General features: G+C 40.1%; 1 protein-coding gene across 3 annotated transcripts in view; it reads left to right on the forward strand.

Annotated features, from left to right (window-relative positions):
- Positions 1-25244, forward strand: part of ppp1r13l (protein phosphatase 1, regulatory subunit 13 like) — a 45673-nt gene that overhangs the window by 13546 nt on the left and 6883 nt on the right. The window contains exons 2-12 of one of the 3 annotated variants that reach the window (XR_009802600.1): positions 6600-6654; positions 6730-6821; positions 9218-9707; positions 14765-14857; positions 14929-15017; positions 18376-18745; positions 19181-19617; positions 19693-19848; positions 21378-21511; positions 23411-23588; positions 24985-25131. Coding sequence is in view for 2 of the 3 variants with exons in the window: in XM_061877914.1 (XP_061733898.1) it covers positions 6618-6654; positions 6730-6821; positions 9218-9707; positions 14765-14857; positions 14929-15017; positions 18376-18745; positions 19181-19617; positions 19693-19848; positions 21378-21511; positions 23422-23588; positions 24985-25178 (2259 nt within the window). In the remaining variant the exon portion in view is untranslated. Of the gene's footprint in view, positions 1-6599; positions 6655-6729; positions 6822-9217; positions 9708-14764; positions 14858-14928; positions 15018-18375; positions 18746-19180; positions 19618-19692; positions 19849-21377; positions 21512-23410; positions 23589-24984; positions 25179-25244 lie in introns of those variants that run through there. The other 2 variants (XM_061877914.1, XM_061877915.1) reach the window with 2 other exon arrangements.

Below are 25244 nucleotides of genomic sequence, written 5' to 3' on the forward strand. Positions count from 1 at the left end.
CACACACACACACACACACACACGCACACACACACACACACACACACACACACACACACACACACACACACACACACACACAGACACGCACACTGAATGGCCTACACACACGCACACTGAATGGCCTACACACACACACACTGAATGGCCTTATATAACCTGTTCTCTGCTCGGCCTGGTTAATGTTCACCAATTTCTTTGACGGCCGTCACTCCATTCTCTTTGGCTGCCAGGGAAATGAGAGCTCGAGGCCTGGCTGGTATTTTATATCGGTCGATATCGATAGTTATTGATAGTTTTTAATGGAAACTAAGGACCAGGAGAAAAACATACTAAATGTTTAATATGAAATGTAACCTTCCTCTGATTATAATCCCTCAGCTATCAAGGCAGGACCAATTTTGAGTTTTAAAGGCCTACTAAAACCCACTACTACCCACCACGCAGTCTGATAGTTTATATATCAATGATGAAATATTAACATTGCAACACATGCCAATACGGCCTTTTTAGTTTACTAAATTGCAATTTCAAATTTCCCGGGAGTTTCGTCTTGAAAACGTCGTCTAATGATGATGTGTACGCAAGACGTCAAGGGATTTTTAGGAAATATGAGCGCTGCACACACACACAGCTAAAAGTCGTCTGCTTTAACAGCATAATTACACAGTATTTTGGACATCTGTGTTGCTGAATCTTTTGCAATTTGTTCAATTAATATTGGAGAAGTCAAAGTAGCAAGATGGAATTGGGAAGCTTTAGCCTTTAGCCACACAAACACACGGTGATTCCTTGTTTAAAATTCCTGGAGGTGAAAATTTACTATGGATCAGAGCGCAGTCAAGCCAACATGAAACACGACCGAATGTCAACCAGCAGGTTTCGGTGAGAAAATTGTGGTTATAAAGTCAGTTCTTACCGGAGGAAAGCTGAGCTTATGCCGTCCATAGCTGCCGTCGATTCCCCTGAGACACTGCGCGTCAAGAGACCCGTGGACGTACACTTCCGACTATCAGGTACTATTTAACTCACTAAAACACTAGCAACACAATAGAAAGATAAGGGATTTCCCAGAATTATCCCAGTAAATGTGTCTAAAACCATCGGAATCCGTCCCAATGCAATCGCGTTTTTTTTTTTTTTTTTCCTAGTCCGTCGCTATCAATATCCTCAAACACAAATCTTTTCCACTCCGTTCGCTTTGCACCTCGGGAAAACAACCCAAGACCAAGTCCAAGCCTGACACGACATTGATTAAACGTTGTCAAGAAGTATGTTGTTTCAATGTTGTATTTGTGTTGTGAAATATTGGTTTTATTCTGTTTTTACTTGAAACTGAAGCTCAAATATCAAACATGCAGAAGTGAAAAATAAAAATAAAACCTGTATTCAAAAAAATAAATCAGAATTATATTCGACCTGAAAAAAATTGCGTGAGCTTATTTTTATTTTTATTAATATGCTGATGTACTTTGAAAAATTTCACATCAGAACTTAATCTTTCATTTTAAAGTTCAGTTTTTTTCAAGTATAAAACTGTTGGTCTTATTAATTTAGCAGCGTAATGCTGCGAGTAATACTCATAAAATCCATCCAGTCATACAAACTCTCATGTATGACTCCTGCTTGAGATATTCGTAAGCCAAGTCTGCTTTTATTTACAATAATCCATTTTTTTTTAAAGTACAGCAAAGCCTATTTTAAAATGCAAATAAGTAGACAGGAAACCAAATGTCCATCCTAAGTCAACATCTTGCTTCAGTCCACGTCCTGCCTTCTGCCAACTTGGCGACAAAAACAAACACGTGTGGCCTGGCAACGCAGTGAGCCCATTGCATTGTGGGTATTGTTGGTTGTTTGGGTTTTTTTTAAGACAAGAACATATCACAGCCTTTATTCATGTGTTCATCCAACAAATCAGCTATTTTCTGTCATGTCCCCCAAAAATGTAGTATCATTTGTCTGAAAAAATGTTATAAGTACACCTCCGCATAGCATTGTACCCTTATTCACATTAACAGGAAAACAGATCAACGTACAACTCTGAAAAATGTTTTTACCGTTGTTTTTTTAGTCTGGAACAAAAATCATTTAAAATGGAACTAAACTTGTTTCGGAATTTTTTCAATGCATTCTAAATCATTAAAAAGTGTTAGAAAAAGTCAGCTAACGAAGGAGTTAATTAGAGTGGATCGATTCCGCATATAAAAACATTCAAAAACCTCTAACATATACATATTTATGTATTTTAAGCATACAGAAGTGCATTAATTTCATAGACGAATCACAACTAGAGATGTCCGATAATATCTTTTTTGCCAATATCCCGATATTGTCCAACTCTTAATTACCGATTTTGATATTAACCGATACCTATATATACAGTTGTGGAATTAACACATTATTATGCCTAATTTTGTTGTGATGCCCCGCTTGATGCATTAAACAATGTAACAAAGTTTTCCAAAATAAATCAACCCAAGTTATGGAAAAAAGTGCCAACATGGCACTGCCATATTTATTATTGAAGTCACAAAGTGCATTATTTTTTTCAACATGCCTCAAAACAGCAGTTTGGAATTTGGGACATGCTCTCCCTGATATAATCCTGATACCCACTACAACTATGGGAAGTAATATACTTTGACTTTCACAAAGTATATGTATATATATATATTTTTTTAATCATGCCTCAAAACTACAGCTACAAAAACAAAGGGACACAGCTTCAGTCCAGAGTATACTAGAGTAATAAAGTAAACAATAACATAGTCCTCCTTTAGTGCAAAACTGCCTGGCATACTGTATAACAGGAAATTATAAACTGGGCTCAATCTGCCCTGCTCTAACGTATTTGTATAAGTAACACAAATGTGCTGCAAGCTAGTGGTGAGTGCTTGAAGTGGCCTACCAGTCAGCCAGAGCTTCTGAAATGCTGCGTTGAGACAGGGCACCTCTGTTCACTGCAAGCTGCAAAGTGTGCGCCATGCAAGGCAGAGTATGTGTGGACAATCATGGGTACTTTTACTTTAACTTTTAACTAGCAACATCAAACTCCACCGTAGATTTTACCATACTGCGTGCGTTGTCCCTGACCACAACGTGGGCCTTCGTCCTGGGGTGTTTTTAGTTGTATTTTTGTTTTTTCTCGGCGGAGTCTTTAAGTGACAACTGCGTGTTATTACTTTTTTTCGCTGTTTGCTTTTCATCCATCTTCCGCTTGTGTTCATCGTGTATCTTATGATCCTTGAAGAAGTGGGAGATCAAATTGCTCGTATTAAGGGAAGACGTCTTGGTTCCTCCTCGCATAACCCACTTTTTGCAGTTATTGCAAATTGCCAGTTTTTTATCCGTCAGAGACACTTTAAAATAATCCCAACCCATAGACATGGTGTCGTTAGTCAGTTACCTAGCTCGCTGGCTTGTTAGCCACGGCTACAGCACCGGCAACAACACAGTCTAGTTGTTGTTATGCTCCGCTCGCGGCGGTTTGATGAGGTCATCAAGCGTCGCCAGTAAATCTCTCATGCCGCAGTAGTTTAAATGTTGTATTAGTGTTGTAGAATATTGGTTGAAAAATAACAAATTCAATGGTCAAATCGTCACAACTTAACATTGATTAAATGTCAAAAAGCATGTTGTTTCAATGTTGTATTACTGTTGTAGAATATTGGTTGGAAAATGACCAAAATTCAATGGTCAAATCAACGTCAGAATCAAACATTGAATACACACTGTGTATTCAAAAGTGTGTTGCTTCAATGCTAGGTTTGTTTTATAGAGTATTAGTTGGAAAATTACCAAAATTCAATGGTCACATCAACATCAGAACCTGACATTGATTAAACGTTGTCAAAAAGCATGTTGTTTCAACAATGTACCTGGGTTGTAGAATATTGGTTGATAAATGACCAAATTTCAATGGTCAAATCAACGTCAGAACCAAACATTGATTAAACGTCAAAAAGCATGTTGTTTCAATGTTGTATTAGTGTTGTAGAATATTGGTTGGGAAATGACCACAATCAAATGGTCAAATCAACGTCAGAACCCAACATTGATTGAATGTTGTCAAAAAGCATGTTGTTTCAACGTTGTACTTGTGTTGTAGAATATTGATTGATAAAAGACCAAATTTTAATGGTCAAATCAACGTCAGAACCGAACATTGATTAAACGTCAAAAAGCATGTTGTTTCAACATTGTGTTTGTTTTGTAGAATACTGGTTGGAAAATGACCAAGATTCAATGGTCAAATCAACGTCAGAACCAAACATTGAATAAACACTGTCAAAAAGCATGTTGTTTCAACGTTAGGTTTGTGTTATAGAATATTGGTTGGGATATGACCAATAATTCAATGGTCAAATCAACGTCAAAACCCAACATTGATAAAATGTTGTCAAAAAGCATGTTTCAACATTGTACTTGCGTTGTAGAATATTGATTGATAAATGACCAAATTTTGATGGTCAAATCAACGTCAGAACCAAACATTGATTAAACGTCAAAAAGCATGTTTCAACATTGTGTTTGTGTTGTAGAATATTGGTTGGAAAATGACCAAGATTCAATGGTCAAATCAATGTCAGAACCAAACATTGAATAAACACTGTCAAAAAGCATGTTGTTTCAACGTTAGGTTTGTGTTATGGAATACTAGTTGGAAAATGACCAAAATTCAATGGTCAAATCAACGTCAGAATTTGAAATTGATTTAAACGTTGTCAAAAAGCATGTTGTTTCAACATTAGGTTTGTGTTATAGAATATTGTTTGGGATATGACCAAAAATTCAATGGTCGAATCAACATCAGAACCCAACATTGATTAAATGTTGTCAAAAAGCATGTTGTTTCAACGTTGTACTTGTGTTGTAGATTATTGATTGATAAATGACCAAAATTCAATGGTCAAATCAACGTCAGAACCAAGCATTGATTAAACACTGTCAAAAAGCACGTTGTTTCAACATTAGGTTTGTGTTTTAGAATATTAGTTGGAAAATGACCAAAATTCAATTGTCAAATCAACGTCAGAACCCAACATTGTCAAAAAGAATGTTGTTTCAACGTTGCGTTTGTGTTTTGGAATATTGGTTGGGTTATGACCAAAATTCAATGGTCAAGTCAACGTAACAACCTGACATTGATTAAACGTCATCAAGAAGTATGTTGTTGCAAGATTGTATTTGTGTTGTACAATATTGGTTGAAAAATGACCAAAATTCAATGGTTAAATTAACTTCACAACCTGAAATTGATTAAACGTCAAAAAGCATGTTGTTTCAATGTTATATTTGCGTTGTAGAATATTGTTTGGAAAATGACCACAATTCAATGGTAAAATCAACGTCAGATTCAAACATTGATTAAACACTGTCAAAAAGCACGTTGTTTCAACATTAGGTTTGTGTTATAGAATATTAGTAGGGATTTGACCAAAATTCAATGGTCAAATCAACATCAGAACCCAACATTGATTAAAACATTGTCAAAAAGAATTTTGTTTCAACGTTGCGTTTGTGTTGTAGAATATTGGTTGGGTTATGACCAAAATTTCAATGGTCAAGTCAACGTCACAACCTGACATTGATTAAACGTCATCAAAAAGTATGTTGTTGCAACATTGTATTTGTGTTGTAGAATATTGGTCGGAAAATGACCAAAATTCAATGGTCAAATCAACATCAGAACCCAACATTGATTAAAACATTGTCAAAAAGAATGTTGTTTCAACGTTGCGTTTGTGTTGTAGAATATTGGTTGGAAAATGACCAAGATTCAATGGTTAAATCAACGTCACAACCTGACATTGATTAAACGTCATCAAAAAGTATGTTGTTGCAAGATTGTATTTGTGTTGTACAATATTGGTTGGAAAATGACCAAAATTCAATGGTCAAATCAACTCCACAACTTGAAATTGATTACACGTCAAAAAGCATGTTGTTTCAACGTTGTGTTTGTGTTGTAGAATATTGGTTGGAAAATGACCAAAATTCAATGTCAAATGAACGTCAGAACCTGACATTGATAAAACGTTCTCAAAAAGCATGTTGTTTCAACGTTATGTTTGACTTGCTTAACTTTAGGACTGACTTCAACAAGTTGTTAACGTTGTTTTAATGTCTTGTGCCTGCTGGATGGGTCCCTATTTAGTGGAAATCTTTGGCCCCTAAGTCCAAAAGTTTAAGAACCCCTGCTTTAGGTCAATATTTGTTTTCCTTGTTGCGCTTTGGGGAAAAATGTTCAATGCATTGATATCTGGGATGTTCTTAACTCATGTTTCCATGCCAGTGTTGTCTCCCAGCACAATAACTGGATGTCCTGCACAGCTTTCTGGTGCCTATATTTGCACTTTGCACACAGCTGGGAGGAGCGCTCGCACTGATTCAGGTGCCAGGAATTTCGACTGTCAAAGTTGAGCTTGTTATCACAAAAAGATGAGTCAGAAAACTGGAAAGACGGCTGTAAAAAGAGGCCCCGCTGACGTCCCCAGACACTCGCTAATGAGTCAGCGCAGATTGTTTGATCCCAGCAGCTCCGAGACCAAAAGCGTGTGAAAGCTTAACAACCTTGACTCACTTTTGTTTTCTAGGTGGCCGACATCGCAGACATGACTTCTCAGGCCAGCTACGGCAGCAACATGCTGTGTAAGCGCCGCTAGATCCCGCCTCTTGCCGCTCGCCGCTTCCTTCCTGCGCTAACTGTCATGTCGCCCTCCCCAGTCCAGACCATGAACGACGACCTGAACGCATCGCTGGCCACGGCGGACGAGTTGTCCAAGGAGTTCAACACCCTGCTGCACAAGAACACACAGGTGCGCTCACATGCTCATCACTCTTATTCCTCACAGGAAGTCCACCTTCAAAGTCCAAGAAACGTCAACTAGGGATCGGGTCCTTTGTTTTGGCACCTTTACAGGGGTCTTGGTTCTTGTATTTGGTCAAGCTGACAGGCCGGTGCCAGATACATTAAAGCAGGTCAGATAGATAAGAAGGTGAATGGCCATGAAGACATTTAAAAAGTAACATCCATTCATCCATCCATTTTCTACCGCTTGTACCTTTCGGGATCGCGGGGGGGTGCTGGAGCCTGTCTTAGCTAGAATCGGGTGGAAGGCGGAGTACACCCTGGACAAGTTGCAACCTCATCGCAGGGCCAACACAGATAGACGGACAACATTCACACTCACATTCACACACTAGGGCCAATTTAGTGTTGCCAATCAACCTTAACAATAGAACTTAATAATAGCGGACGGGGAGCCAATGCACCGACTTTAAAACTGGTGTAATGTGCTCCCGCCCTCTGCTCGTTGTCAGCACGCGTTTTTTTTTTTATCACGCATGGTGGACTTTGTGGATTATTTTGAGTCTTTATTCTTATTTTTTATTGCGCAAGGATAATTTTTTGGACTACTGGTCTTTCTGCTTATTTTTTTTTAATCATGCAAAGTGGGTTTTGTGGATTTTATTGTGTATTTCTGCTTATCTTTTATCATGCAAGGTGGACTTGGTGGATTATTTTGAGTGTCTCTGCACATCATCTATCATGCTAGGTACAGTTTGTGGATTATTTTGGGTCTTTTTGCTTAGTTTTTATCATGAAAAGTGGCGTTTTGTGAATTTTGTTGAGTCTTTCTTCTTATCTTTTATCATGCAAGGTCAACTTTGCAGAATATTTTGAGTGTAGTTACTTATATGTTATGATGTCAGGTGGATTTAGTGGATTATTTTGAGTCATTCTGCTTATTTTCTATCATGCAAAGTACATATTTTGGATTGTTTTTAGTCTTTCTGCTTATTTTTTATCATGCAAGGTGAATTTTGTTGATTATTTTGAGTCTTTCTGCTTATCTTTTATCATGCAAAGTCAACTTTGCGGAATATTTTAAGTGGTTTTGCTTATCTTTCATGATGCCAGGTGGATTTTGTTGATCATGTTGAGTCTTTTTGATTATTTTCTACCATGCAGGGTACATTTTCCGGATTATTTTGAATCTTTTTGCTTATCTATCACGCAAGGTACATTTTGTGGATTATTTTGAGTCTTTCTGGTTATATTTTATCATGCAAGGTCGACTTTGCGGAATATTTTAAGTGAAGTTGCTTATCTGTTATGATACCAGGTGGATTTAGTAGATTATTTTGAGTCTTTCTGCTTATCTTTTATGATGCCGGGTGGATTTAGTGGATTATTTTGAGTCTTTCTGCTTATCTTTTATGATGCCGGGTGGATTTAGTGGATTATTTTGAGTCTTTCTGCTCATGTATTATGATGCCAGGTGGATTTTGTGGATTATTTTGAGTCTTTTTTGCTATAATGCAAGGAACATTTTGTCGATTATTTTGAGTCTTTCTGCTTATTTTTTATCATGCAAAGTGGATATTGTGGATTATTTTGAGTCTTTCTGCTTATTTTGTTATCATGCAAGGTGGATGTTTTGGATTAGTTTTTCTGCTTATTTTTTAACATAAAAGGTGAATTTAGTGCATTATTTTGAGTCTTTCTGCTTAATTTTTTGTCATGCTAAGTGGATTTTGTGGACTATTTTGAGTTTTTCTGCATTACTTTTAATAATGCAAGGCAGATTTTGTGGTTATTTTGTAATCTTTCTGCTTATCTTTTATCATGCATGGTGCATACAACGACTTTAAAACTGGTGTGATGTGTTCCCGCCCTCTGGTCCTCGCCAGCACACGGGCTGCTGAGTTTTGTAATAACTGCAAACTTTGAAACTGACGACTAAGATGCCAGTTACGATCAAACAGCTGGTGTAAAATAAGTGCAATACTTACAGTATAAACACTTTGTCGGGCGCAACAAATTGAGACTGTGGCCCATTCAACCTATGGCAAAGACTACTTCCTGACTACGGCAACACACCTAGGACAAGCTGAAATGACTGATACTCAGAAGGGTAAGAAAACAGGATAAAACTGGACAGTAATTGGCGCTGTGCTTCTTAACACCGCTTATATACACCTGGTCTGCCAGAGCATAAGAAGGTGTAGCATGAGGGATCAGCGTCGAATATTTAGTCTCCTCTATGGACAAAAGGGCGACTATTTCTTGTGTTATCGTAGACTATTGCTGCCTCTGACATGAAAGCATGCGACGCTCTTTTCACCGAGCAGCGGGTGCCTAGCAGACTCTGACCCTGAGTCCGTCTAGAAGAAGCAGGTCTTGGTTATTGGTGTGTTGTGTGTGCAGGTCTCCCCACAGCTCAGCACGCTGCGGGGGTCCGGTAGCTGGAGTAACGTCAGCTCCGCACCAATTCCTCACACGCGCAGCACAGCAAGCCTCCAACAGACGGACCCAAAGGGCTACACCATCAGAAGTGCACCAACCACCCCGACGTCCTCCATCAGCCCGCTCTCCTCCCCGAAGATCAGCAGGGCGCACTCCCCCAACCCCGGGAGCGCCACCGACAGCCTCTCGTACTCCCAGATGAGCCCCAAACAGTCGCCTGGCAGCCCCAGGCGCAGCTCGCCAGCGCGCTATGACAGGAGCCCCCGCGGCTCGCTGGGCAGCGTGGAGAGGAGCCTCTCCCCAGGCTCCGCCGCCACCACCCACCTGAGCCCCTACGACGGCGGGCAGGTGGGTCGCAGGTCGTCGAGAGCCGACGGATGCCCTTCTCCTTTATCTTTTCAGCAATCCCCGGCCGACACGTTCCAGAGACAGTTTGTCTTCAGGAAGTCTGGTGAGTGATGTTTGTTGTTCATGTTGTTCATGTTGTTCATGTTGTTCATGTTGTTCATGTTGTTTATGTTGGTCATGTTGGTCATGTTATCATGTTGTACACAAACATGTTGTTTATGTTGTACATGTTCATGTTGTTTGTGTTGTTTATGTTGTTCAAGTTGTACATGAACATGTTGTTTATGTTGTACATGTTCATGTTGTTTATGTTGTGCAAGTTGTTTATGTTGTTCATGTTGTACATGGACATGTTGTTTATATTGTACATGTTGATGTTGTTTGTGTTGTTTATGTTGTTCATGTTCATGTTGTTCATGTTGTACACGCACATGTTGTTTATTTTGTTTATGTTGTACATGTTAATGTTGTTTATGTTGTTCATATTGTTCATGTTGTACATGGACATGTTGTTTATTGTGTTTATGTTGTACATGTTCATGTTGTTTGTTATTTATGTTGTACATGTTCATGTTGTTTATGTCGTTTACGTTGTACATGTTCATGTTGTTTGTGTTGTTCATGTCGTACACGGACATGTTTATGTTGTACATGTTCATGTTGTTTATGTTGTATGTGTTGTTTATGTTGTTCATGTTGTACACAGACATGTTGTTTATGTAGTACATGTTCATGTTGTTCATGTTGTTTATGTTGTTCATGTTGTACACAGACATGTTGTTTATGTTGTACATGTTTATGTTGTTTATGTTGTTCGTGTTGTTCATGTTGTTCATGTTGTTTATATTGTACATGTTCGTGTTGTTCATGTTGTTTATGTTGTACATGTTCATGTTGTTTATGTTGTTCATGTTGTTCGTATTGTACATGTTCGTGTTGTTCATGTTGTTTATGTTGTTCATGTTGTACACAAACATGTTGTTCATGTTGTTCATATTGTACACAGACATGTTTATGTTGTTTATGTTATACATGTTCTTGTTGTCTATGTTGTTTGTGTTCATGTTGTACACAGACATGTTGTTTATGTTGTTTGTGTTATTCATGTTGTACACAGACATGTTTAATTTGTACATGTTCACGTTGTTTATGTTGTTCGTGTTGTTCATGTTGTTTATGTTGCTTATGTTGTACACGGAAATGTTGTTCATGTTGTTTATATTGTTCATGTTGTGTATGTTGTAAACAGACATGTTGTTCATGGTGTTTTATATTGTACATGAACATCTTCATGTTGTTCATGTTGTTTATTTTATTGATGTTGTTTGTTTTTTATGTTGACATGGACATGTTCATGTTGTTTATGTTGTACATTTTATGTTGTTCATGATTTTTATGTTGATGTCCTTTATTTCCATAACACGTTTCAATGGACCAACTCATCCTGGTCCAGTGTCCATAGGTCTAAACTGCTCGGAAGCTATTTACATGTGCCAGGTGAACTGTGGATTATTTTGAGTTGTCCTGCTTATCTTTTATCATGCCAGGTGGACTTTGTGGATTATTTTGAGTCTTTATCTTTTGTCATGCAAGGTGGACTTTGTGTATTATTTTGAGTCTTTCTGATAATTTTTCATCATGCAAGGTGGATTACTTAGTCTTTCTGCTTATTTTTATCATTTAAAGTGGACTCTGTTGATACATTTGAGTCTTTCCGCTTATCTTTTATCATGCAAGGTGAATTTTGTGGATTATTTTGAGTCTTTCATTTTATTTTTAATCATGCAATGTGGACTTTGTGGATTATTTAGATTTTTTTGTTGTTTATCTTTTATCAAGCAAGATGGGCTTTGTGGATTATTTTAAGTCTTTCTGCTCATCTTTTATCATGCAAGGTGGATTTTGTGGATTATTTTGAGTTTTTCTGTTTATCTTTTATCATGCAAGATGGACTTTGTGGATTATTTTGAGTTTTTCTGCCAATCATTTAACATGTAACAATGATTTTGTGGATTATTTTGAGTCTTTCTGATAATGTTTTATTTTGCAAGGTGGATGTTGTGGATTATTTTGAGTCTTTCTTTTCTTTTATCATGCAAGGTGAATTTTGTTTGATTACTTAGTGTGTGTATATATATGTATATATATTACTATGCAACATGGATTTTGTGGATTATTTTCAGTCTTTCTGCTTATCTTTTATCATGCAAGGGGGATTACTTCGTCTTTCTGCTTATTTTTTATCATGCAAAGTGGACTTTGTGGATTATATTGAGTCTCACTGTTTATCAAATATCATGCATGGTGGATTTTGTGGATTATTTTGAGTCTTTCTTTTTATCTTTTATCATGCAAGGTGGACGTTGTGGATTATTTTGAGTCTTTATCTCTTATCATGCAAGGTGGATTTTGTAGATTATTGTGAGTCTTTCTTCTTATCTGTTATCATGCAAGGTGGATTTAGTGGATTCTTTTGAGTCTTACTTCTTATCTTTTATCATGCATGGTTGATTTTGTGGATTTTTTCGAGTTGTTTTGATCTTTTATCTTGCAAGGTGGACATTGTGGATTATTTTGAATCTTTCTTCTTATTTTTTATCATGCAAGGTAAACGTGGATTTATATGGGTCATGTTGCTCATCCTTTATCATGCAAAGTGGATTTTGCGGATCATTTTGAGTCTTGTTGCTTATCTTTCATCATGCAAGGTCGAATATGCAGATTATTTTGAGTCTTTTGCTCATTTGTTAACGTGCAAGAAGTATTTTGTGGATTATTTTTTAGTCGATCTGTTGGTTATTATGCAAAATAGATTTTGTGGATTATTTTGGAATCTTTTTACCTACAAACCCTGTTTCCATTTGAGTTGGGAAATTGTGTTAGATGTAAATACAAACGGAATACAGTGATTTGCAAATCATTTTCAATCAATATTCAGTTGAATATGCTACAAAGACAATTTATTTGATGTTCAAACTGATAAACATTTTTTTTTTTTGCAAATAATTATTAACTTTAGAATTTGGTGCCAGCAACACATGCCAAAGAAGTTGGGAAAGGTGGCAATAAATACTGATAAATTTGAGGAATGCTCATCAAACACTTATTTGGAACATCCCACAGGTGTGCAGAATAATTGGGAACAGGTGGGTGCCATGTTTGGGTATAAAAAAAACTTCCCAAAAAATTATCAGTCTTTCACAAGAAAGGATGGGGCGAGGTACACCCCTTTGTCCACAACTGTGTGAGCAAATAGTCAAACAGTTTAAGAACAACGTTTCTCAAAGTGCAATTGCAAGAAATTTAGGGATTTCAACATCTACAGCCCATAATATCATCAAAAGGTTCAGAGAATCTGGAGAAATCACTCCCCATAAGCGGCATGGCCGTAAACCAACATTGAATGACAGTGACCTTCGATCCCTCAGACGGCACTGTATCAAAAACCGACATCAATCTCTAAAGGATATCACCACATGGGCTCAGGAACACTTCAGAAAACCACTGTCACTAAATACAGTTTGTCGCTACATCTGTAAGTGCAAGTTAAATGGTAAATGGTTGTACTTGTATAGCGCTTTTCTACCCCTTTTTAAGGAGCCCAAAGCGCTTTGACATTATTTCCACATTCAACCATTCACACACACATTCACACACTGATGGCGGGAGCTGCCATGCGAGGCGCTCACTAGGACCCATCAGGAGCAAGAGTGAAGTGTCTTGCTCAAGGACACAAAGGACGTGACTAGGATGGTAGAAGGTGGGGATTGATCCAGTAACCCACAGATTGCTGGCACGGCCACGCTTCCAACTTCGCCACGCCGTTCCCAGCTCTACTATGCAAAGTGAAAGCCATTTATCAACAACATCCAGAAACGCTGCCGGCTTCTCTGGGCCCGAAATCATCTAAAATGGACTGATGCAAAGTGGAAAAGTGTTCTGTGGTCTGACGAGTCCACATTTCAAATTGTTTTTGGAAATATTCGACATTGTGTCATCCGGACCAAAGGGGAAGCGAACCATCCAGACTTATTGATGCAAAGTTCAAAAGCCAGCATCTGTGATGGTATGGGGTGCATTAGTGCCCAAGGCATGGGTAACTTACACATCTGTGAAGGCACCATTAATGCTGAAAGGTACATACAGGTTTTGGAACAACATATGCTGCCATCTAAGCGCTGACTTTTTCATTGACGACCCTGCTTATTTCAGCAAGACAATGCCTAGCCACATTTAGCACGTGTTACAACAGCGTGGTTTCATAGAAAAACAGTGTGGGTACTTTCCTGGCCCGCCTGCAGTCCAGACCTGTCTCCCATCGAAAATGTGTGGCGCATTATGAAGTGTAAAATATGACACCGGAGACTGTTAAACGACTGAAGCTCTACATAAAACAAGAATGGGAAAGAATTCCACTTTCAAAGCTTCAACAATTAGTTTCCTCAGTTCTCAATTGTTTATTGAGTGTTGTTAAAAGAAAAGGTGATGTAACACAGTGGTGAACATGCCCTTTCCCAACTACTTTGGCACGTGTTGCAGCCATGAAATTGTAAGTAAATTTTTATTTGCAAAAAAAAAATAAAGTTTATGAGTTTGAACATCAGATATCTTGTCTTTGTAGTGCATTCAATTTAATATTCCGTTTATATTTACATCCAACACAATTTCCCAACTCATATGGAAACAGGGTTTGTATTTTGTTAATTATTTCGAGTCTCTTAACTATGCAAAGTGGTGGTTAAGTTAAGAGACACTATCTCCCTGATTGTACGACACATTAAGCTTGTGCCAGTTCGAAAGGTCCGTAGCGTTGACGGGTTGAAACGGACTTGGATGAAGATGTTCCAGTAAGGAACTTACCCAACATGTCCACTTCTCTCGAAACCAATCAGTGCGATGTCACAACATGATAACATGGTTTCAGATTGCCCAAGAGGGTGGAGTCACTACGCTTGAGGCGAGTTTTGGTTGCTGGGACGCAGCGGAAAACTCATTTTGGTCATCAAAGTGGAACACACACACACACACACACACACACACACCAACACACACACACAGCAGTCAAACGGGTTTTTAACAGCACTTTTTGAAGTAGGCCGACCCACCCAGAACTGAATGTGGGCACATTAAATGATATTTTCTCCTTTCCTGCTTGGCAAGACGAAGGTGTGCAGAGGCACAAGAGCCATGGCAAGTGGAACGAGACGGATCTGGACATGTCCTACGACAGCAAGCCTCACCACACCTATGACAGTTAGTCCTCGGGTTCTTCGCAGCAGGGCTGAAAGCGGCGAGACGTTTAACTGCGTCTGTTTGCCTTGCAGAGACAGAGTGGGTAAGAACCTCGATGCCAAACAGCAATTGGAGAGAGTCCAACCTGGACGGCCCTTCTCCAGCAGCCACCCTCAAAAAGGTGTGGCACCTTTCCCCTCTGTTGGTTCCGTCATGTCAGTGCGTCTTTGTCTAACCAGGAAGTAGCTTTTTCCAGGAAGCTGAATTTGCTATGTTGGGCCCTACAAAGTGTTTGTACTGCAAGTATTGCACTTAATACACACCAGCTGTTTGATGGTATTTAGAGGTGTTGAAATGGCCATGTAAAATTGCTAATGCTGATAGTAGTCTGTCTATGTCGAGTCAATGTGAATTAGCATCATTCTGGCAGAGTTGCTAATGCTAAAAAGGCTGTAGCCCCAAACAGTCTTATATTCCAACTCTTTCCGAACATGTCCCACAAAGTTGCCGTTAGCCTTGTTGCTAAAACTAACAATGCTATTACGCAAAACAGTCTTCTATTATATTCTGGCTCTTTTCTATTGTGTCTCCCCAAAGTTGCCGCTAGCCTTCTTGCAAATGCTAACAATGCTCTGACACCAAACAGTCTTCCATTATATTCTGACTCTTTCCTAAAGTGTTCCCACACACTCACAGCTCGCCTTGTTGCTAATGTTAACAATGCTATGAGGCCAAACAATCTTTGATTATATTCTGATTCTTTCCTATAGTATTCCCACAAACTAGCCTTGTTGCTAATGCTAACAATGCTATGACGCCAAACAGTCTTCTCTTATATTGCGGCTCTTTTCTAGCGTGTCCCCACAAAGTTGCCGCTAGCCTTGTTGCTAATGCTAACGATGCTATAGCCCAGGGGTCGGCAACCCGCGGCTCCGGAGCCGCATGCGGCTCTTTGGCAACTCTGATGTGGTTCAGCTGCACCATCGCAGACCCCCCAGATTGTTGCGGGGAGATTCCGGAATTCAATGCCTCTCCTGGACATCACCCGGAGTCAACGTTCTCCAATTTTCACTCAGACTACAATATTAAGGGTGTGCCGTGATGATATTACTCTTAACGTCCTCTTGAACGTCATCGCGCCCGCCATTCACGGAATGCTATTTGCGTGCCGACCGGACACATGCATTTCGCTGCTTCTATCGGCACATGTATGAGATTGCAGGGCATACTGGGTGACACAGAGTACTCTGACGGTTGTGATATAAACAACTTTAACACTCCTACTAATATGCGCCACATTGTGAACCCACACAAAAGAAGAATGACAAACACATTTCGGGAGAAAATCCTCACAGTAACACAACATAAACGCAACACAACAAATACCCAGAATCCTTTGCATCCATGACAATTCCTGACTATGTTATACACCCCGCGAGCACCAACCCCCACCACTCCCCCCTCCCTGCGTGGTTGAAATGTGTTTGTCATTCTTCTTTTGTGTGGGTCCACAATGCAGCGCATGTTAGTAGGAGTATTAAAGTTGTTTATATCACAACCGTCAGTGTACTCTGTTACCCTGTATACTTTCCAGTCGTGTGCATGCATCTGTGGAAGCCTCTCACATCATGTTGCTGGACTGGCAAGCAGATCGTACATGTTGTAGAAGGTGTTTAAGGCAATGGCTTCATAGCATGCCCTTATTCTTGTCATCTGGGTGACCACCAGCAGATATTGGCGAGAATAGTTGCGGCTCCCATTGTCTTCCTCATTTTGTGAAACGGGTCGAAATGGCTCTTTAAGTGATAAAGGTTGCCGACCCCTGCTATAGCCCCAAACAGTCTTACTGTATGTTATATTCCGGCTCTTTTCTAACGTGTCCCCACAACAGTTGTCGCTAGCCAAATTGCTGATGCTAAAAATGCTATGACTCCAAACAGTCTTCTATTATATTGCGACTCTTTACTACTGTGTCCCCACAAAGTTGCCACGAGCCTTGTTGCTCATGCGAACAATGCTATGACGCCAAACAGTCTTCTATTACATTCCGGCTCTTTCCTAAGGTGTCCCCACAAAGTTGCCGCCAGGCCTTGTTGCTAACGTTAACAATGCTGTGACTCCAAATAGTCTACTCTTATATTCTGGCTCTTTTCTATCGTGTCCCCACAAAGTTGCCACTAGCCTTGTTGCTAATGCTAACAATTTTATGACTCCAAATAGTTTTCTTTTATATTCCGGCACTTTTCTAAGGTGTCCCAACAAAGTTGCCTCTAGCTTTGTTGCTAATGCTAACAATGCTATGACGCCAAACAGTCTTCTATTATATTCCGGCTCTTTTGTAATGTGTCCCCACAAAGTTGTCACTAGCCTTGTTACTAATGCTAACAATGCTATGACTCCAAACAGTCTTCTATTACATTCCGACTCTTTCCTTAGGTGTCCCCACAAAGTTGCCGCCAGCCTTGTTGCTAACATTAACAATGAGGCCAAACAATCTTGTATCATATTCTGACTTTTTCCATAAGTGTTCCCACAAAGTTGCCGCTAGCCTTGTTGCTAATGCTAACAATTCTGTAGCCCCAAACAGTCTTCTATTACATTCCGTCCCTTTCTTAAGGTGTCCTCACAAAGTTGCCGCCAGCCTTGTTGCTAACGTTAACAATGCTGTGACGCCAAACAGTCTTCTCTTATATTCTGGCTATTTTCTAACGTGTCCCCACAAAATTGCTGCTAGCCTTGATGCTAATGCTTACGATGCTATAGCTCCAAACAGTTTTACTGTATAATAAATTCCAGCTTTTTTCTAACGTGTCCCCACAACAGTTGTCGCTAGCCATGTTGCTAATGCTAACAATGTTATGACCCCAAAAAGCTCTCTATTATATTCCGACTCTTTACTACCGTGTCAAAGTTGCTGCTAGCCTTGTTGCTAATGCTAACAATGCAATGACGCCAAACAGTATCCTGTTATATTTCGGCTCTTTCCTAAGGTGTCCCCACAAAGTTGCCGCTAAATTTGTTGCTAATGCTAATAACACTATAACCCCAAACAGTCTTTTATTATATTCCGGCTCTTTTCTAACGTGTCCTCACAAAGCTGTTGCTAGTAATGTTGCTAATGCTAACAAAGATATGACCCCAAAAAGTCTTCTATTATATTCCGACTCTTTACTACCGTGTCCCCACAAAGTTGCCACGAGCCTTGTTGCTAATGCTAACAATGTTATGACGCCAAACAGTTTTCTATTATATTCCGGCTCTTTCCTAAGGTGTCCCCACAAAGGTGCCGCTAGATTTGTTGCAAATGCTAACAATGCTATGATGCCAAACAGTCTTCTATTATATTCCGGCTCATTTCTAATGTGTCCCCACAAAGCTGCCGCTAGCCTTGTTGCTAATGCTAACGATGCTTTAACCCCAAACAGTCTTATATTATATTCCAACTCTTTCCGATACCGACGGATTTTGGTCGGTGCCTATAAAAGTACCAACTTCGGTACCCATTCCTAAGGTTTAATTTCTCTTTGTGTCCTTCCCAGAATCTCCCTCGCTCTCAACCGCCCCAGTTTTCCCACGGTTCCCTCGCCCGGAACTCTCGGGTGGCAGTACCTCCCGACATTGCATCCTCGTCTCAGATGCACCAGTACAGCCCTCAGCCTATCATCTCCCGCATTTCCATCCCACCTGCATCCACTCAGTCCCGTCAGCGCAGGCCCATCCCGCTCTCCGTCATCATGCGTCTCCAGAACCCTCAGTGGGGCGCCATGGCCGTCCACCACCCTGGGGTGCCCGGGGACCCCCGCGAGATACCCTACCAGCTCGGCATGTCCCGGAACTTCTTCAAGCAGGCGGGAATCCAGCCGCTGCCACCGCCGCCTGAGCTGAGACAACCAGCGATTTACAGCGACGGTAGAAATGACTGAGAGTACCATATTCAGTTTGTAAAATCTTATGCCAGTCCCTCCAAGATGTAATAATATATCATCATCGTGCCGTGTAGCTTACACTTACTTCCTGTTCCTGCCTACAGCGGTCAGCCTTCTGGGTAATCAATATTTACTTCTTAGTTGACATGTATTTACATCTTTGTTCAACATTTATTGAGAACAAATTTTCATTGGCTATGCGGACCTAGTGTTAGATATGGTGACTTTTTCCGCAACTTTCTGAAAAAAACTGCTGCGAAGTCTGGTGTTTTGGCACAAAAAAGCCCACAAAGTCCTGGAGGGACTGACAAAACGAAATTACAAAACGTCAAGCATTAGCAATAGCATTAGAAGCTTTATTTAGCTTTAGCGTCAACAGGCTGAAAATGGTTGACCATTGATAAATGTCTCCTGTCAGCACTGAACCCGGGTGATATCGATGCAGAACTGGGCCGACTAGACCTGGTCTATCACATGCCGATGATCAGAGAGGGCGAGCCGAACATGCAAGCCCCTCCGCGGCCCCTCAGCCCTACCAGGCTGCAGCCTGTTGTGGCCCCAGAGGCCCAGAGCCAGGAGATCCCAAATCTGGAGGAGGTGCTCCGTCTCCGGGCGGAGATCCCCCGGCCCCTGAAGCGGCGGGGCTCTGCGGAGCAGACGCGGCCCCTGAAGAAAGCCTCCCACTACGAGCCCAACCAGTACAAGCACCTCATCAACAAGCTGTTCCAGCGCAAGAACCGCCGTCCCAAGGGCGAGCAAGGGAGCGAGAGCAGCAGCTCGTCGGATGGCGAGGACAACGGCGTCGTTCTTCCCCCGCCACACGCCCCCCCGCCCCTTTCCCCCCTGGACAACAAAGTGAGAAGATCACACCTTCGACAACCTTTTCTGTCTTTCCTTGCCTCCTCACGCCTGCCACATTTTCTCTCAAAGTCCTGTTTCCCTTTCCAGAACTACCATTCCATCCTGCGGCGGTCCAACTGGGAGCGCAAAGGTGCCGGGAGACGAGCTCGCCTGAGCCCGCTGGTCCTGGCGCTGGACGGGGCGCTGGTGGGCGAGCTGGAGACGGTGCAACGAGCCGTACAGGAGGTAAAAGACTTTGGCCGCTGCCCTGTTGCTAATGCGAACAATGCGATGACGCCAAACAGTCCTCTATTATATTCTGACTCTTTCCTAACGTGTACCCTCAAATTTGCCGCTAGCACTGTTGCTAATACTAACTAACAAAGCTATAACCCCAAACAGTCTTCAATTATATTCCGACTTTTCCAAATTTGTTCCCATAAAGTTGCCGCTAGCCTTGTTGCTAATGCTAACGATGCTACAGTATGACGCCAAACAGTCTTCTAGTATGTTCCGACTCTTTCCTAACATGTCCCCTCAAAGTTGCTGCTAGCCTTTTTGCTAATGCTAATAATGCTATAACCCCAAACGATATTCCATTATATTCAAATTCCCATACCACCATAATGACAACATTAAAATACAGTTGTGTAGTACACTTACTGTAAGTATTCATTAAGTACCACCATTATGATAACATTACCACTAGAATTGTTGCTAAAGCTAACAATACTATGACGCCAAACAGTTTTCTATTATATTGCGAGTGTTTCCTAACAAGTTCCCACAAAGTTTTTGCTAGCCTTGTTGCTAATGCTAAATATGCTATAACGCCCAACAGTCTTCTATTATATACCGTCTCTTTTCCAACATGTCCTAACTAAGTTACCGCTAGCCTTGTTGCTAATACTAACAATGCTATGACGCCAACAGTATTGAATTATATTCCGATTGTTTTAGAACGTGTCCACACAAAGTTAGCGCAAGCAATGTTGCTAATGCTAACAATGCAATGACGCCGACAGTCTTCTATTATATTCCAACTCTTTTCCAACATGTCCTAACTAAGTTACCGCTAGCCTTGTTGCTAATACTAACAATGCTATGATGCCAACAGTACTGAATTATATTCCGACTGTTTTAGAACGTGTCCACACAAAGTTAGCGCAAGCAATGTTGCTAATGCTAACAATGCTATGACGCCGACAGTCCTCTATTATATTCCAACTCTTTCCTAACATGTTCCCACAAAGTTACCGCTAGCCTTGTTGCTAATGTTAACAATGCTAAGACGCCAACAGTCTCATATTATATCCTGACTCTTTCCTATCATGTTCCCACAAATTTACCACTAGCCTTGTTGCTAATGCTAACAATGCTAAGACGCCGACAGTCTTCCATTATATTCCGACTCTTTCCTAACATGTTCCCACAAAGTTACCGCTAGCCCTGTTGCTAATGCTAACAATGCTAAGACACCGACAGTCTTCTATTATAGTCCGACTCTTTCCTAACATGTTCCCACAAAGTTACCGCTAGCCTTGTTGCTAATGCTAACAATGCTAAGACGCCAACAGTCTTCTATTATATTCCGACTCTTTCCTAACAAGTTCCCACAAAGTTGCTGCTAACCTTGTTGCTAATGCTAACAATGCTCTGACCCCAACCGTTTTCTATTCCATATTTTGAGGCACAAAGTGGAGGCACAACTAAGAACATTAGTCCTGTCTACTAACGAGGAAGTGGCTTGATAAATCCAATTGCCCCAATTGTAGATGCAAGACCCGAGCCAGCCTAACGATGAGGGCATCACCGCCCTTCACAACGCCATCTGCGGCGGCCATTACAAGGTGGTGGACTTCCTGGTCCGTATCGGGGCCAACGTCAGCTCACCGGACAGCCACGGATGGTAACGGTCCTGCTTTTGTAGCCTTGACCACACACCAGTAGTTCTCAAACTGTGATTACATCGAGTGGTACGCCAAATAATCACTTGATGAAAGTACAGTGTTTTATTTTCCTATATTCAAACAGTGTTACTGTTCCAACTGTTACAATGTCCACAAACAAACTTTGTTTTTAATGAATTCTTAGGTCTACTACACTACTGTATTTAAATGTTGTCATTTTGGATGTACTTAATGAATTTTTAGGTCTACTACATTACTGTATGTCATTATGGTGGTACTTGATGAATACTTAGGCCTACTACATTACTGTATTTTAATGTTGCCATTTAAGTGGTGCTTAATGAATACTTAGGTCAACTACACTACTGTATTTTAATGTTGTCATTATGGTGGTACTTAATGCATACTTAGGTCTACTACACTACTGTATTTTATTGTTGTTATTGAGGTGGTAATTAATAAATACTTAGGTCAACTACACTACTGTATTTTAATGTTGTCATTATGGTGGTACTTGATGAATACTTAGGTCTACTACAGTACTGTATTTTAATGTTGTCATTGCGGTGGTACTTAATGAATACTTAGGTCTACTACCCTACTGTGTTTTAATCTGGTCATTATGGTGGTACTTAATGAATACTTAGGTCTACTACACTACTGTATTTTATTGTTGTTATTGAGGTGGTGATTAATGAATACTTAGGTCTACACTACTGTATTTTAATGTTGTCATTATGGTGGTACTTAATGAATACTTAGGTCTACTACACTACTGTATTTTAATGTTGTCATTATAGTGATGCTTAATGAATACTTACGTCTACAACACTACTGTATTTTACTGTTGTCATTATGGTGGTACTTAATGAATACTTAGGTCGACAACACTACTGTATTTTAATGTTGTCATTATGGTGGTACTTAATGAATACTTAGGTATACTACACTGCTGTATTTTAATGTTGTCATTATGGTGGTACTTAATGAATACTTGGGTCTACTACACTACTGTATTTTAATGTTGTCATTATGGTGGTACTTAATGAATACTTAGGCCTACTAAACTACTGTATTTTAATGTTGTCATTATGGTGGTACTTAATGAATACTTAGGCCTACTACACTACTGTATTTTAATGTTGTCATTATGGTGGTACTTAATGAATACTTAGGCCTACTACACTACTGTATTTTAATGTTGTCATTATGGTGGTACTTAATGAATACTTAGGTCTACTACACTGCTGTATGTCATTGTTGTCATTATGGTGGTACTTCACAAATACTTAAGTCTACTACACTACTGTCATTGCGGTGGTACTTAGTGGATACTTAGGTCTATTACACCACTGTATTTTATTGTTGTCATTATGGTGGTACCTAATGAATAAATGGTAAATGGGTTGTACTTGTATAGCGCTTTTCTACCTTCAAGGTACTCAAAGCGCTTTAACACAATTTCCACATTTACCCATCCACACGCACATTCACACACTGATGGAGGGACCTGCCATGCCAGGCGCTAACCAGCACCCATCAGGAGCAAGGGTGGCGTGTCTTGCTTAAGGACACAACGGACGTGACAAGGTTGTTACTAGCTGGGGATTGAACCAGGGACCCTCGGGTTGCGCACGGCCACTCTCCCAACTACTTAGGTTTAATACATTACTGTATTTTAATGTTGTCATTATGGTGGTACTTCATGGATACTTAGGTCTACTACACTACTGTATTTTAATGTTGTCATTATGCTGGTACTTAATGAATACTTAGGTCTACTACGTTACTGTACTTTAATGTTGCCATTATGCTGGTACTTAATGAATACTTAGGCCTACTACACTACTGTATGTCATTACGGTGGTACTTGGTGAAAAATCACAAGATCTCATTAGCTGTTTGGCAGGACTCCACTCCACTGTGCTGCTTCCTGCAACGACCGCCCCTTGTGTGAGTTCCTGGTGAGAAACGGCGCGGCGGTCATGGCCATGACGGAGAGTGACGGCGCCACGGCCGCCCAGAAGTGTGACCCTTACGCCATTGGCTTTGAGGAGTGCGAGAATTTCCTGAGAGGTGAAGCTACTGTGCGTGCGTGCGCGCGCGCACACACACACACACGCACACACACACACACACACACACACACACACACACACACACACACACACACACACACACACACACACACATTTGCTCTGTCCAATCATACACTGATTTATTGTATATTGATATAAATTCAAGGGTCAAATGGGACAAAATTAGTTTAAATGCATCTTTAAATAATTACTCAAATGTTTCATCAATCATTATTAATGGAATGAGTACATTTAATTAATGTAAATTAAAATTCAATTTAATCCTTTATTTAATTAAATTTTTTATTTGACCATTTAATAATTTGTTGGGTTAATTATTATTCAACCATTTAACTATTTCTTTATTACATGATTGAATTAAGTGTTTCATAATTTAATTATCTATTTATTTCATGAATACACACACACACGCACGCACGCACGCACACACACACACACACACACACACACACACACACACACACACACACACAGAGTACATTTAATTAATGTACAAACGGTTGTATATTGATATACATTCAAGGGTCAAATGGGACAAAATGAGATAAATGCATCTTTAAATAATTACTCTGTTTCATTAATTATTATTAATGAAATTAAGTACATTTAATTAATTTAAATGAACATTTAATTTGATAATTTCTGTTATTATTTATTTGTTTGATCATTCAATAACGTGTTGGTTTAATTATTATTCAATCATTTAACTATTTCTTTGTTACATGATCGAATTAACTGTTTCATAATTTAATGATTTATTTATTTCATGAAAACACACACACACAGCACATTTAATTAATGTACATTTAATCATTTTATTTTAATATGTAATCACATTTTATTTATTTATTTAATGATTATTTAATTATATTTAAGAGCTGAAAGAAAAACAAATATTAATACATGACTTATTTTCTGCAATGAGTTGGCGACTTGTCCAGGGTGTAGCCGGCCTTCCGCCCGACTGTAGCTGAGATTGGCTCCAGCGCCCCCCGCGACCCCGAAGGGAATAAGCGGTAGGAAAATGCATGGATGGATGGATTATTCATTTTCAACACTTCAATGACTGAGACCTCTTTGACATTAGCCAAAATTGAGGGGAGCCTAAATCGTACAACATGAGTCGTTTTGAAAATGAAAAATATCAAAATAGCCGCCGCATGCTTTCATTTCTCAGTGACAGCCCTGGTGCAAAACATTGACCAAAAAGTAGGAGTATATTCACCTTTGCCGCCATGTCAACAAAGATTGCTGTTAGCCCTGCCCACTGACCTTTACATGTAAAACCAATTGGTTAAAACAAACAATTAAATCATTAAATCATATAAAATATTGAATGTATTCTCTATGATTTGATTGGTTGGCATGTTTAGGCGTGGAGGAGGCCATGGGCGTGGAGAACAGCGGCGTGCTGTACGCTCTGTGGAGCTACCCGGCTCAGGCACCTGACGAGCTGAGCTTCCGAGAGGGCGACATGGTCACCATCCTGCAGAAGAAGGAGGCCTCCGACTGGTGGTGGGCGTCGCTGTGCGGCCGCGAGGGCTACGTGCCCAACAACTACTTTGGGGTGAGGCACTAACACACGCTCAGATGTCATAAATATTAGAGGCACACGCTCATATGTTATACAAAC

This window comes from Nerophis ophidion, linkage group LG18, assembly GCF_033978795.1.
Source record: "Nerophis ophidion isolate RoL-2023_Sa linkage group LG18, RoL_Noph_v1.0, whole genome shotgun sequence".
Lineage (NCBI taxonomy): Eukaryota > Metazoa > Chordata > Actinopteri > Syngnathiformes > Syngnathidae > Nerophis > Nerophis ophidion.